Source organism: Chelonoidis abingdonii, chromosome 12, assembly GCF_003597395.2.
Source record: "Chelonoidis abingdonii isolate Lonesome George chromosome 12, CheloAbing_2.0, whole genome shotgun sequence".
Taxonomy (NCBI): Eukaryota; Metazoa; Chordata; order Testudines; family Testudinidae; genus Chelonoidis; species Chelonoidis abingdonii.
In genome coordinates, this window is record NC_133780.1 from 2,084,751 (window position 1) to 2,097,489 (window position 12,739).

Genomic DNA, 12,739 nt, shown 5'->3' on the forward strand with positions numbered 1-12,739 from the left:
CTGGGTCCCATTCTTGGTTTTGTGCTGCCATCTCAGACACCTGAGTCCTATTCCTCATCCCCCTCTCCAGCCCCCTAGGGATGACAACCCTTTGCTGCCATCCCGGATGCCTGGGTCCAATTCTTGGTCTTGCACTGCCATCTCAGACACCCGAGTCCTATTCCTCATCCCCCTCTCCAGCCCCCTAGGGATGACAGCCCTTTGCTGCCATCCCGGACGCCTGGGTCCCCTCCCCTCCCCCTGACTCTCATGACTTCACCAAGGGGAGTTTTAAAGGTTTATTTAACAGATTTAACATTTCAGCACGAATCCCCTGCCACCCTCCAGGCCAAGTACAGACCCCTGAAATCAGCCCCCCCCTCCTCCGGGCTCTGCAGCCCCCATGCTGGGGTGAGGCCCCCCAACCCCCCGGGCTATTTCAGGGCCTTGGCCACCGTCTCATAGGCCAGTTCGATCTCCTCGGCGTCGGGGCAGGTGCTGGCGAACTCCTCACGGGCATAGGCGTTTCGCAGGTACCGGTGGATCCCCTCCAGCTCCTCCGGGATGGTGAATCCCCGATACTTCTTACACACCACCTGGGGCGGGGGGCATGTGGGTCAGACCAGGCCAGGCCAGGCCAGGGCCCACAGAGCACTGGGGACTGACGGAGCCACAGCCTGACCCACGGCCCTACAACTCCACAGCCTGACCCACGGCCCTATAGCTAAACCCATAGCCTGACCCACGGCCCCGCAGCTAGATCCACGGCCCCACCCATGGCCCAACCCACGACCCTATAGATAGATCCATGGCCCCACGCACAGCCTGACCCATGGCCTGACCCACAGACCTATAGATAAACCCACAGTCCTGCAGCTAGATCCTGTAGCTAAACCCGCAGCCGGCCCCACAGATACAGAGGTTGGTAAAAGATCGAGAAAGCACCAGCCAGACCCCCCCGTCCCACGCTCACCGGCCGCTCCCAGATTCTCAGCCTGGAGCCGGAGTCCCCGAGAGCGACAGAGCCGGGGAGAGAGTGAAACGCTGTCCCAGGCGCGATGCGGAGCCGAAAAACAGCCCCAGAGACAGCCCGGCTGCAGGATCTCGAGCTACCGGGCACGGCCCTGGGGCTAGAGGAGAGCGTCCCCCGCTGCCCCCCACCCCACGGCGCTGCACCCCTCACCCCGCGGCACTGTGCACACTACTGCCCCCCACCCCGCAGTGCTGCGCCCCCCACTCCACAGCGCCACACCCACTACTGCCCCCCACCCTGCAGCGCTGCACCCCCTAGGGCCGCATGAGCCCAGCCCTGCCTGCCTACGCACAGCGCCCCCTGCTGCCCCCACCCCGCAGCACAGCGCCCCCCGCCCCGCAGCACAGCGCCCCCTGGTGCCCCTGTCCTGCAGCACAGTGCCCCCAACCCTGCAGTGCTGTACCCCCTGCTGCCTCCCACCCCGCAGTGCCACACGCCCATCCCACAGCACAGCGCCGCCTACTGCCCCCACCCCACAGCACCGCGCCCCCTGCTGCCCACACCCCACAGCGCCGCACCCCCGCCCCGCAGTACAGCGCCCTCTGCTGCCCGCTGCTCCACAGCACCGCACCCCCTGCTGGCCACACCCCACAGCGCCGCACCCCCATCCCACAGCACAGTGCCCCCTACTGGCCACACCCCGCAGCGCTGCACCCCCACTCTGCAGCACCGTGCCCCCTGCTGCCCCCTGCCCTGCAGCACCGTGCCCTCATCCCACAGCACAGCACCCCCTACTGCCCACACCCCGCAGCGCCGCACCCGTCCCGCAGTACAGCGCCCCCTGCTGCCCACACCCCGCAGCACCACACCATCGCACAGCACAGCGCCCCTTACTGCCGCCCACCCCACAGTGCTGCACCCCCTGCTGCCCCCACCCCACAGCACCACGCCCCCTGCTGCCCATACCCTGCAGCGCCACACCCCCATCCCGTAGCACAGCACCCCCTACTGCCGCCCACCCTGCAGTGCTGCACCCCCTGCTGCCCCCCACCTTGCAGCACAGAGCCCTTTGCTGCGCCGCGCCCCCTGCTGCCCACACCCTGCAGCACCGCCGGCCGTAGCTGAGAGCAGCGCCCCCTGGTGGCTGGCCCCGGCCCCGCGCCCCCACCTGCACGATGTGCAGCTTGGGCAGCAGGTTGCAGTCGGCCAGCGTCAGCTCGTCCCCGTCCAGGAACTTGCGGCTCGAGCGGGTCTCGTCCTCGGCGCTCGTCTCGTCCAGCTCCTCCGGCAGCGGCGCCATCAGGTAATTGTTCAGCACCCTGAGCGCCTTCAGCAGCCCCTTCTCCAGCACTGGGGGCGGGGGGGGGGCAGGCAGCCAATGAGACACACGAGCAGATGGAGGGCAGCCAATCAGAAGGGAACGTCATCGGAATGGGGCAGACAGAAAGGCAGCCAATGGGAATCCAGGGGAGATGGAGGGCAGCCAATCAGAAGGGAACATCATCGGAATGGGGGCAGACAGAAAGGCAGCCAATGGGAATCCAGGGGAGATGGAGGGCAGCCAATCAGAAGAGAGGGTGAAGGAAGCGGGGAAGAAAAAGAGAGGTGGCCAATGAAAACAGAGCAGAGATGGAGAACAGCCAATCAGAAGAGAAGGTCATGAGAGTGGGGCAGTCAGAAGGGCAGCCAATGGAAATCCAGGGTGTGACATCCAGCCAGTCACAAGAGGGTAAAGGGGGGGAAGCCAATGAGAATCAATGAGGAGATATGTGACAGCCAATCAAAAGGGGGAGAAGCTCACAGGAGCATAGAGGCAACCAATCAAAATCAAGGGAATCTGGGAGCCAGCCAATGAGCATCAAGGCGAGGTCAGAGGCAGCCAGTCAGAGGAGAAGGTAACCCAGGGAGGGCAGTGATGTAGCCAATAAGAATATAGTGCAGATGATGGGGCACCAATCAGAAGAGAGGATAACGGAGGCAGCCAATGAAAATCAAAGCAAGATTAGGGCGAGCCAATGGCAGACATCAGCAGCCAATGAGACCCAAGGGAAGACCAAGGAGCGACCAATGAGAGGCGACAGAGGGATTATAGCAACAGAGAGAAGGAGCCAATTAGATTGCGGAGGGAACACAAGAGGCAGCCAATGAGAGGACAGAGCTGGAACGAACCAGAACCAAGGGGAGAGGAGCTGACAGAGGGACATGTCCAATCAGAACTCAGAGGAGACAGATGCCGCCAAGAGAGGGAGCCAATGAGAAGCAGGGGTTGATGTGGGGTGGCCAATGAGACTGAGGGGAAGAGACACAGAGGGGCTGACCAATGAGAAGAGGCAGCCAAGAGAAAGAGCCAATGAGAAGAAGAGACAGCTAAGTAGTGGCAGAGAGACAGCCAATGGCAATGGGGGGGAGGCAGCCAATGGGAACAAAGTGGAGTCAGACAGGCAGCCAAGGAGAACAAGCAGGAGATGGGGGAGGGTGAAGGTTTGCCCAGGAAGCAGCCAATGGAAAGACAGAGAGCGACCTGGGGCAGCCAATGAGAAGTGAGGGGTTTCCCCTCCCCCTGGGGGATTCCCCTTCATCCCTCCCCAGGGATCCCCCTCCCCCACTCACCGAGGTCCTGCGCCGGGTTCGAGTTCTTGATGTAGGCAGAGAACTTGGCGAAGATGTCGAGCCCGGCGGTGTTGGACTCGGGGTTACGGGCGGCCAACCTGGGGTACCTGGGCCGGGGGGGCAGTGAGAGATGCAGGCATGTGAGATCCCCCCTCCTTTGTCATCCACCCCCCCAGACACCCCTTCCTCACACACTCCAGCCCCCGCCACACCTCCCCTCCAGCCTCCAAAACCTGCCCCGATACCCCTCCCTAGTGACCTGCGCACTCAGAAGATCCAGCTCCCCACCCTCCAAAAAACAGGAAACACACCCCTCCCCCACCCCGGAAAGCCTCTCTCCAGAGTTCTCAGATCCCCCATTTCAGTGACACGGTGGGCGGAGCTACCCACCGGGCACGGGGATCGTTCCTTCCCCAGTGGCCAGTGGAACTCCCTGCCGCATGACAGGAGTCCCGTCCGGCCCTTCCCCCGCACACGCTCCCTGCCACCCCGGACCAGCTCCTTGGCACGTACCTGGGGGGACACAGCACCTCCTCCAGGAACTCCTCGATCTTGTTAGTGTCGGTCCGGACCTCGGTCCCGTACATCAGGAAGGGGAGCTGCCCGCCCGGGCAAAGCTTCTGAACCGTCTCAGTCCTCCTGCAATGAAAGGCGGGGTCTGCAGGTCAGGAGTGAGGGGCACCGGCAGGGTGGGCAGGGCAGGGGGCTGCGGGTTGGGAGTGAGGGGCACCGGCAGGGTGGGCGGGGCAGGGGGCTGTGGGTCGGGAGTGAGGGCACCGGCCACATCTCACTCACCGTTTCGTGTCCACCGTGGTGACGTTGAAGGTGACGCCTTTGAGCCACAGAACCATGAACAGTCGCTGGGAGAAGGGGCAGTTCCCGATCTTGGCTCCATCGCTGCCAGCCTGGCACAGAGCAGAGGGGTCTCAGCATCCACCCAGTGTCCGGCCCCACCTCCCCAGGGCCCAGAGAGGGGCAGGATCATCCCCAGAGCTTCCACCTGCCCACCCCTGTCCTGCCCTGGAGCTGCCACCCCCCAGTGGGGCAGGGCTGCCCCGCCCCCTCATGTTATCTATGCTGCAATACCGGCAGCCACCACCAGGGGGCGCCACCAGCTATAACACCTGATAGGTGTCCTGCTGCCATACCTGCCTTGGCCACCATGTGGCGCCCCCTTGCTAGACAGACTCCATGGGGGGGTGGGGGTGGCTGCCATACCAGCCTTGGCCACCAGGTGGCGCCCCCTTGCCAAACAGACCCATAGGGGGTGTGGCTGCCATACCCGCCTTAGCCACCAGGTGGCGCCACTGTGCTAGACAGACCCCATGGGGGCTGTGGCTGCCATACCCGCCTTGGCCACCAGGTGGCGCCACCTTGCTAGACAGACCCCATGGGGGTGTGGCTGCCATACCAGCCTTGGCCACCAGGTCGCGCCCCCTTGACAGACAGACTCCGGGGGGGGGGGGCTGCCATACCAGCCTTAGCCACCAGGTGGCGATCTAAACATGCCCTATTGGGACCCTGCAGCGGGTTCCCCTTTTCAAGTCCCCACAGCCCCCCTCAGCTCCCCCAGGGGCTGTGCTCCTCCGCCCACCCCCTCCTGCTCAGTGCCATGGGGGCAGGGCGGGGACTGGATCTCCAGGGATATTGGGGGTAGGCGCACCCCATGGGGGGGGTGGGAGGCGCTGACTGACAGGCCCTCTCCTGACAGTGCCTAGGGGGCTGACGGGGGGGGGAGACTGGAGAAGGGGGTAGCAGCAGGAAAGGGAAGGACCTGTGGGGTGAGGTGCAGTCTGCAGCGGGGCAGGGAGGCAGTGGTGTCTCAGGGCAGGAGGGGATGGGGTGGGTGCAGAGAGGAGGTGGTGTCTATGGGGGACGGGAGGCAGGGGTCTCTGGGACGGGAGGGGGTGTTGGGGGTTGGTAGGAGTGTGAGGTTCGGGGCAGGAGGAGGGGCACAGATCTCTGGCTATTGGGGAGAGAGTTGGCTGGGGGGTTAACCCCTCCCACTCCCGCCAGTTCAGGGGGTCACAGGACACCCTGCCCCCCCCCAACGCAAGGGTCACAGGGCACGGCCCTGGAAACAGGATCCCGGCTCCCGAGCCAGATCCTGCTGCCCGTTGTCAACACCCGCCAGGCCCCCAGCCAGTTGCCAGGGAGATGCCCGGCAACCAGCCCCCTCCGCCAGGTGACAGGCAGAGCCCGTTGCTGGGCAGCTGCTTCATACCCGCTCTTTCTACCAGCACCCACAACCGGTGCCTTTGGAAACACAACCTGACACACACAACTACCCCTGCAAAGGGTGGCTACAGTGACACAAGGCCCCACCCCTCTCGACTGGGCCACACCCACAGCTGGTTGCTGTACAAACAGGTCACACCCACACACGAGGTGACAGGCCTGCCGGGTTGCCATGGAGAAACAATACACTCTGTCCAGTGATGGTTATTACAGAGAAGCACCCGCCCTTCCCTGCGATAGCCGGCAAACTGGGACGCCTGGGTTCTCTCCCTGGCTCTGGTAGGGGAGTGGGGTCTGGTGGTTAGAGCAGAGGGGGCTGGGAGCCAGGACTCCTGAGTTCTCTCCCTGGCTCTGGGAGGGGGGTGGTGTCTAGTGGTTAGAGCAGGGGGGGCACTGGGAGCCAGGACTCCTGGGTTCTATTTTTTGAGTGACTACCTGTCTCTGGATGAGGGATGGGACATGGGGCCTTCCCCATCTTGGGGCCTCAAGCTCCGACCCAGCCCCAGAGCAGGGGCCCAGCTGGCTGGGGAGGGGGGGCACAGCGGGGGATGGGATCCGACTCAGGCTGGGTTTATGGGTTTACTTTGAGCCAGGGATGGGGAGGCAGTCGGTGGCTTTGGGGACGATTCATCCCTAGCCAAGTCCCAGAAGAAAAATGTTAATGCTGGGCTGGGAGTAGCAGGAAGTGAGGAGTGAGGGGCACTGGCAGAGCTGGGGGTGGCAGGCCTGGGATATTGGGGCAGCGGGTCAGGAGTGAGGGGCACCAGTATACGTGGGTGTGTGTCCTATGCCCTATACCGTGAAGTGCTGCAGTGATTCCCCTTTGATTATCCCCTCCCTGATCTCCCCCGTGGGTCCAAGCCCCCAGCATCCACCTGCACCCAGTCCTCAAACAACCAGAGCCCTGAGATAACGCCCAGCACCCCATTCCCACCTCCAATCTGTCCCCCCTCCTGCTGGGCCGGCGGGCCCCATCCCTGCCCGACACTGTCCGAGAAAAGGAAATGCAGGCCCTGTCCCTTTAAAACCAGCCCCCCTTTCCGTGTAATGCCCCCCCACCCAGTCCTTACATCAGCCCTGGACGGACATCCCAGCCCCAGGGACTCCAGGAGGGTTTTATAGAGAGACTCGCCCTTCCCAGGTATAATTTGGCCAGGCAGAGCTGGGAAACGTTGCGTCAACCCAAGGCAGGTTCTTTACTGCGCAGTTGCTGGGGCCCGCTCACCCCCTTCCCTACAGTGATGTCACCCCAACAGGTTATTTCAGTCACATTCCTCCACCCCCTTGGGTTAAATGGTTCCTTCCTCTAACTTCAGTCCCCCCTCCCCCCCCCGTCATGGATCTGCTGCGGGGAGCAGGGCGGGGGGTCAGCAGGGGGTGCTGGGCAGCAGGATGGGGGGTGAGCAGGAGGCGCTGGGCTGCGGGAAGCCGGGTGGGGGGGTCAGCAAGGGGCACCGGGCTGCGGGGAGCAGGGCGGGGGGGTTGGCAGGGGGCGCTCCCCAGCAGCCCAGGCTGGGCACTAGGGGGCGCTCTCACAGTGTCCACCCCAGCACAGGGCTCAGGAGAGCTGGGCTCCACCCCTCTCCCCGGCTCTGGGAGGGTTGGGGGGGCTGGGAGCCAGGACTCCTGGGTTCCCCCTTGTCGTGAGGATGTCTCGCCCCTCACCCTCACCCACCACTTACTGCGTCTGCTCGTTCTCCTCCCAGGCCGACAAGATTCGTTGCACCAGGCGGCATTTCTGCANGCTGGGCTGCAGGGAGCGGGGGGGGGTTGGCAGGGGATGCTGGGCTGTGGGGAACCGGGTGGGGGGTCAGCAGTGGGCAGGACAGGGGGCATGTCTGGGGCCTTTCTAGAATCAGAGACCCGCACCAGGTGCTGCACAGACATGTAAGGAGAGAGGCAGGCCCCGTCCTGACGAATTTACTCTCTACCTAGAGAAACCAGACAGAAATCAGGATCCCCATTCAACAGATGGAAAAACTGAGGCACAGGAGATCAAGTGACTTTCCCAGGGTCCTCCCTCCTAGCACTGGGGAGAAAACCCAGGAGTCCTGGCTCCCCACCCTGCTGCTCTAACCCACCAGCCCCCACTCCCCTCCCAGTGCCAGGGACAGAACCCAGGAGTCCTGGTTCTCCCAGCCCCCCCTCTAACCCAGCAGACATCACTCCCCTTCCACACCAGAGTCCTGTTCTGCTGTAACTGAAGTTACACTAATTTGCAGCCACTCTGAAGTTCCAGGTGCCGCACCCCAGGGAGTGGGTGAGCCCAGCCCATGGAAACCAGCCCTCAGCCCTGTTTGGATTTTAAACAGACAAAGAAAATCTGGTCCAGGAACCTGCTCCAGGAGAAAACAACAGGAGACAAGCGGGGGTAGCTAGAAAGGAAAACCAGACACAGGAGGGACCACGCACAGCTGAGGATAGAACCCAGGAGTCCGGGCTCTGAGCACCTCCTGCTCTAACCACTAGCCCTCACTCCCCTCCCAGAGCCAGGGAGAGAACCCAGGAATCCTGGCTCCCAGACTGCCCTGCTCTAACCACCAGCCCCCACTCCCCTCCCAGAGCCACGGAGTGAACCCAGGAGTCCTGGCTTCCAGCCCCCCTGCTCTAATCACTAGCCCCTCCCTTCCTCTCCCCTGGGAGAGAACCCAAGAGTCCTGTTTTGTATCCCTGCCCCACCCTGATCCAGATATACACACAGGAAAGAGGAAGAAAAAGATAGAAAGAGGGGAACAGAGTAGACACCGCAAGAAAGAAAGCAAGTCGAAGGAGGAGACGGAGTAGAAGGAAAGGCCGTGGCTGCGTCACTCAACTGCTGGGGCGTACAAAGCTCATATAAAGTTTGGATTAAGATCTCCTGGGGGTGAGATTGAAGGGGCGGGGGCCTCCTATTAGGGAGGGAGAGAAAAAAGGAGTGGGACAGAGCTGTGAAAAAGGCAGACAGTTTAACCGAGCCCATCCCCAAGCACAGCCCAGTTAAACTGGCCAGCGAGCAGAGACAGAAAGGCAGGCAGAGAAGGAGGGAAGGAGAGCGAAACAGAAGAGGAACTGGACAGACCCCCCCGGCTGTGTAAACAGAAGCAGCCCCAGTTTGATTGTCCAAGGGGGATCTTCAGATCAATTGAAAAGTTTTTCTCCAATGAACTTTTCCCCAAATCAAATGTTTCAAACTGCTGGCAAAAAAAAATGGTTCCTGCCAAATCACTGGTTTTTCCCCATCTCGGTTCAAAAATTGCCCCAGTTCCGGGTGTTTCAAACCCTGCTCCAGGCACACTGGCTTCCGAGCGGGTTTATTTCGGTTTAGCTTAGTCCAGTTTCTCACCACCGGCTTTGTTTACATGGGAAACTCACTTCAGTGTTTGAACGGATGCAGGTGCTCCAGGAATGCGTTAAGCGGCCTGGTGGTGGTTTCATGCCACCCTACGTGTCAGAGTTGAGTCTTTCAGCCGGATGGCCAATTAATTCGAGTTGGCTGCATTCGAGGTAGCGTAGTTGAGCTGCAGTGAGACTGTCCACAGGACAAATTAACTCCCAAAATCCCCAGAGCGGACGGATTAGCTGCTGATAGGTTGTGCCGTTTCAACTCGAAGCCTCAGACTAGACCTGAAACGGGTTTCAAATCATGCGTGAATTTGAGAGTTTGAACATTTTTCATTCCCGAATTGGGACAAAAAGCCAAAATCTCAACATTTTACGCCAGCCGGAAAACTGACCAAAAAACGCCGCTTCCGGTGAATCAAAACATTTGGTTCATTTCAAAGTGTTTCATTTCAGTCTGGATATTTTTAAAACTCAAACTTCCAACCCAAAAGTCGTTTCCAAGCGAAAACTGAAGCTTTTCATTCCAAGAATGGCAAAAAACAGGATGGGTCAACATTCGCCAAACTTTTCCCCTTGATTTTTTCGCCCCAGAACAGAAAGGTTCATTGAAATTGACACTTTCACAAAGGAAATTTTGGTGCTGGGAAACTGGGTGTTCCCCGCACAGTGAAAAATGTTTCATGGAGAAAATTCTCCCGCACCCTGTACAGTCGTTGGGCCAAGCCAGGCACAAGTAACGCTGCACTCAGGGGCAGATTAATCCAGGACTTAAGTGCTTTCATTAACCCTACAGCTTGTCGTGATTTTTCAACAGCTCTTTTTGCATTAAAAAGTGTCACTTTGTTGAAAACGTCGGCAAAACAGGGTCAGTTTTGACAAATTGCCAACTCAAAAAAAACCCACTGACAAAAGTTGTCCGAAAGTTTTGTGGCTACATTTTCGAAACAAAACCAAAAAATTCCGGTTTTACGATTCAAACCAGCTTTTTATTGGGACACTTAAACTAATCAGACCGAAATAGTTTTTTTAAAAAGTTTGAAAACAGGAATTCAACATTTTGATTGACCCAAACCGACCAAACATTTGGGGGTTTTCAGTCACGTCTGGTGGAAACGGCCACTTTTCTCTCTTGATTCAGAGCTCTAAGATATTTGTGGGCCGGGGAAGCCAGCACCAACCCAGCTCAGCTGCGCGTGGGCGACTTCAAAACAGGTTAAAAGCATCTCAAAGCAGTTTGTATCTGAGGGAGGCGAAACCGCTGTAAAACCAGGGATCACGTGCTGTGCCGTGGGAATTCAGATCTAGCAAGGGCGAACGGCTGGAAGTTGAAACTGGACAAAGTCAGGGGGGAAAGAAGGTGTAAATTTTTTTAACTGGGAGAGGAATTAACCACTCGGACAACTTGCTGAAGGATGTGGTAGAGTCTCCAGTTTTAGTTCAAGATGCAAAGATCTGCCCAGGCTGGACCAGGAATCAATGCAAGGAAGTGCCAGGTCTGCATCAAACAGACGCTGGATCACAACGGATCCTCAAATCTAGGAATTTCGCAGCCCCTCTGGAGGCTGAATATTAAAGTGCAGGCGTCCAGGTGCTGAATAAACGGTGGACGTCAATGGAGAGCAGCGAGCTCAGGGCTCCTGACGCTCAGTGGTTTTCGATTTGGGCGTAGGCCAGGCTGGAGAGAAACAAAACACGCCCGCCACTGAGGGAATGAAAGCCATGCAAAGAGGCCGTGTGTATTTGCATCCGGTGCTAACTTTAGCCTCTATCAGTCTGACTTTTCCACCTAGGCTGGTCCTGTACAAGTCCTGTACAAGTGTCTTCCGCCGAACCCATGACATCCCAGCCATGCTTGGAAACGTCTTACACGCAGATCTGAGAGCGGGATCAGGCCGGAGCTGGGGCGGCCGCAGCAGATTGCTCAGTTCCTTGGTCATTTTGAAAAGGTGGTTTCGGGGGGGGGATTAATTGTGGGGTGGGGTCAGACAAAGCTTCTTTCTGGTCGAACGTCCGGCTGACGAAGCGGTTTCATTTTCAACCCTTTCAGCGTCGGAAGAGAGGAAGGATGCAGGCCGCAAAATTAATTTCCCCCCCGCCAAAAAAACTAAATCAATCAAAAAGCTTCGAATTTTTCTAAGCCACAAAGCTCGTCTGAGCAGCCCTGAATTCAGGGGACACGTCGGGGTCCCCCAAGCTGCAGTTTTCGCACACATGCACCCCAAAAAGAGTTGCACCCCCAAGAAGTGCACCTAGTGATCTATAGAGTACGGGACAGACCCCATGTGTGGTTGAGGGGTCCCGGGGTCACCCGGGCGTGGCCAGCTGGGGCCGTGGCGCTTCGGGGCTGGCTGGCTGCGGGGGCCTGAATCCATTGAAGACACTTCCCCAAATGGGGCCGACGTGAGTCTCCGAGTGACCCCAGGAAAGAGCCAGGAGGGGAGGCGGGAAGGCGGGACCCACCCACGGCCAGGGAGGGAAAAAGGGGGAGCGAGGCAGAGCCGGAGGAGGAAGGCGGAAGAGGGAAGGAGGCAGAGGAAGGGAGGAAGTGGAGGGGGGGAAGCAAACTGGACCCAGACGAGGGGCGGGAAAGGGGGTGTGAAAAAGACAGAAGGGGGCAAAGGGGTGTGAAAAGGAGGGGAAGGGGGTGTGAAGAGGGAAGCACCCTGGAGGGAGGGAGGGAGACAGGAGGGGTGAAAGGAGGAGGGGTGTGTGAAACAAGGGCGGGGGTGTGCAAGGGGAGGCGGGAGGGGTGTGCAAGAGGAAAGAGAAAGGAGGGGGCAGGGGGGGCAGGAAGGAGTCGGAGCCCCCCCCACTTCAGGGGGAAGGAGGGGGGAAGTTGATCCCCCTCCCCCCAGATAACCAGCTCCCCCCCGCCCCTGTGGGGGGAGTGAAAGGGGGTTGGGGGGGTTTCTCTCCTCCTTCCCGGGCCCTCACTCTCTGGCCCCACTCCCGTTGGGGGACGGGGGGGCAGGCCGGGCTCCCCCCGGGAAGGGGGATCACTGCGGAGCCGCTCCGGAGTTTGGGGCGCCCCCCCCGCCCGCTTACCTTGACAAACAGCTCCACCTGCGTCTGCTCCTCGGCCATGGCCCGGGGCTGGAAACGGACAAATCCCCCTGCTCCGCGGCTCGGGCGCGTTTCAAGGCTCCCCCACGGGGCGGGAAAAGCCGGGGCCGGGTTGGGGGGCGCGAATCGCCCCACTTCGGAGTCCTGTGACCAACTCTCGGCGCAACAGGGAGCCGATCCGGAGCGGCGGGTCCGCCCCGCCAGCCCCACCCAGGAAAAGAGTGAGTCACCGGGAGGGGAGGGGGCGGTCTGGGGCGGGGGGGGGGTACCTTCTTGCCGTCGCCCGCCCCGCCTCCCCCTCACTTTCCCTTTGCCACTCCGGCCCCCTCCGCCCTTTACTTTCCCACCTGCCGCTTCTCCCCATCCGCTCCCCCTGTCCGGACAGAACATGATGGTACCAGTGAAAGACTCGATTGTGGGGCAGCGGCAGACGACGCAGCCACAGATCTAGGGACTCTGGGTCTGTCCAGCTCTGTGGAGGGGAGTGGGGTTTAGTGGTAGAGCAGGGGGGCTGTGGAGCAGGACTCCTGGGTTCTCCCACCCGCTCTGGGAGGG

The 12,739-nt window shown here is 60.3% G+C and overlaps 1 protein-coding gene across 1 annotated transcript; it reads right to left on the bottom strand.

Moving 5' to 3' along the window:
• Positions 1–264: 264 nt before the first annotated feature.
• CLIC1 (chloride intracellular channel 1) lies at positions 265–12,400 on the bottom strand. The gene is made up of 6 exons (XM_032799298.2): positions 12,167–12,400; positions 4,358–4,467; positions 4,076–4,201; positions 3,563–3,669; positions 2,121–2,302; positions 265–575 (listed from the first exon to the last, which is right to left on the bottom strand). Exons 1-6 carry the CDS (start codon positions 12,203–12,205, stop codon positions 414–416), a joined length of 726 nt encoding a protein of 241 aa, XP_032655189.1. The 5' UTR covers positions 12,206–12,400; the 3' UTR covers positions 265–413.
• Positions 12,401–12,739: the final 339 nt, after the last annotated feature.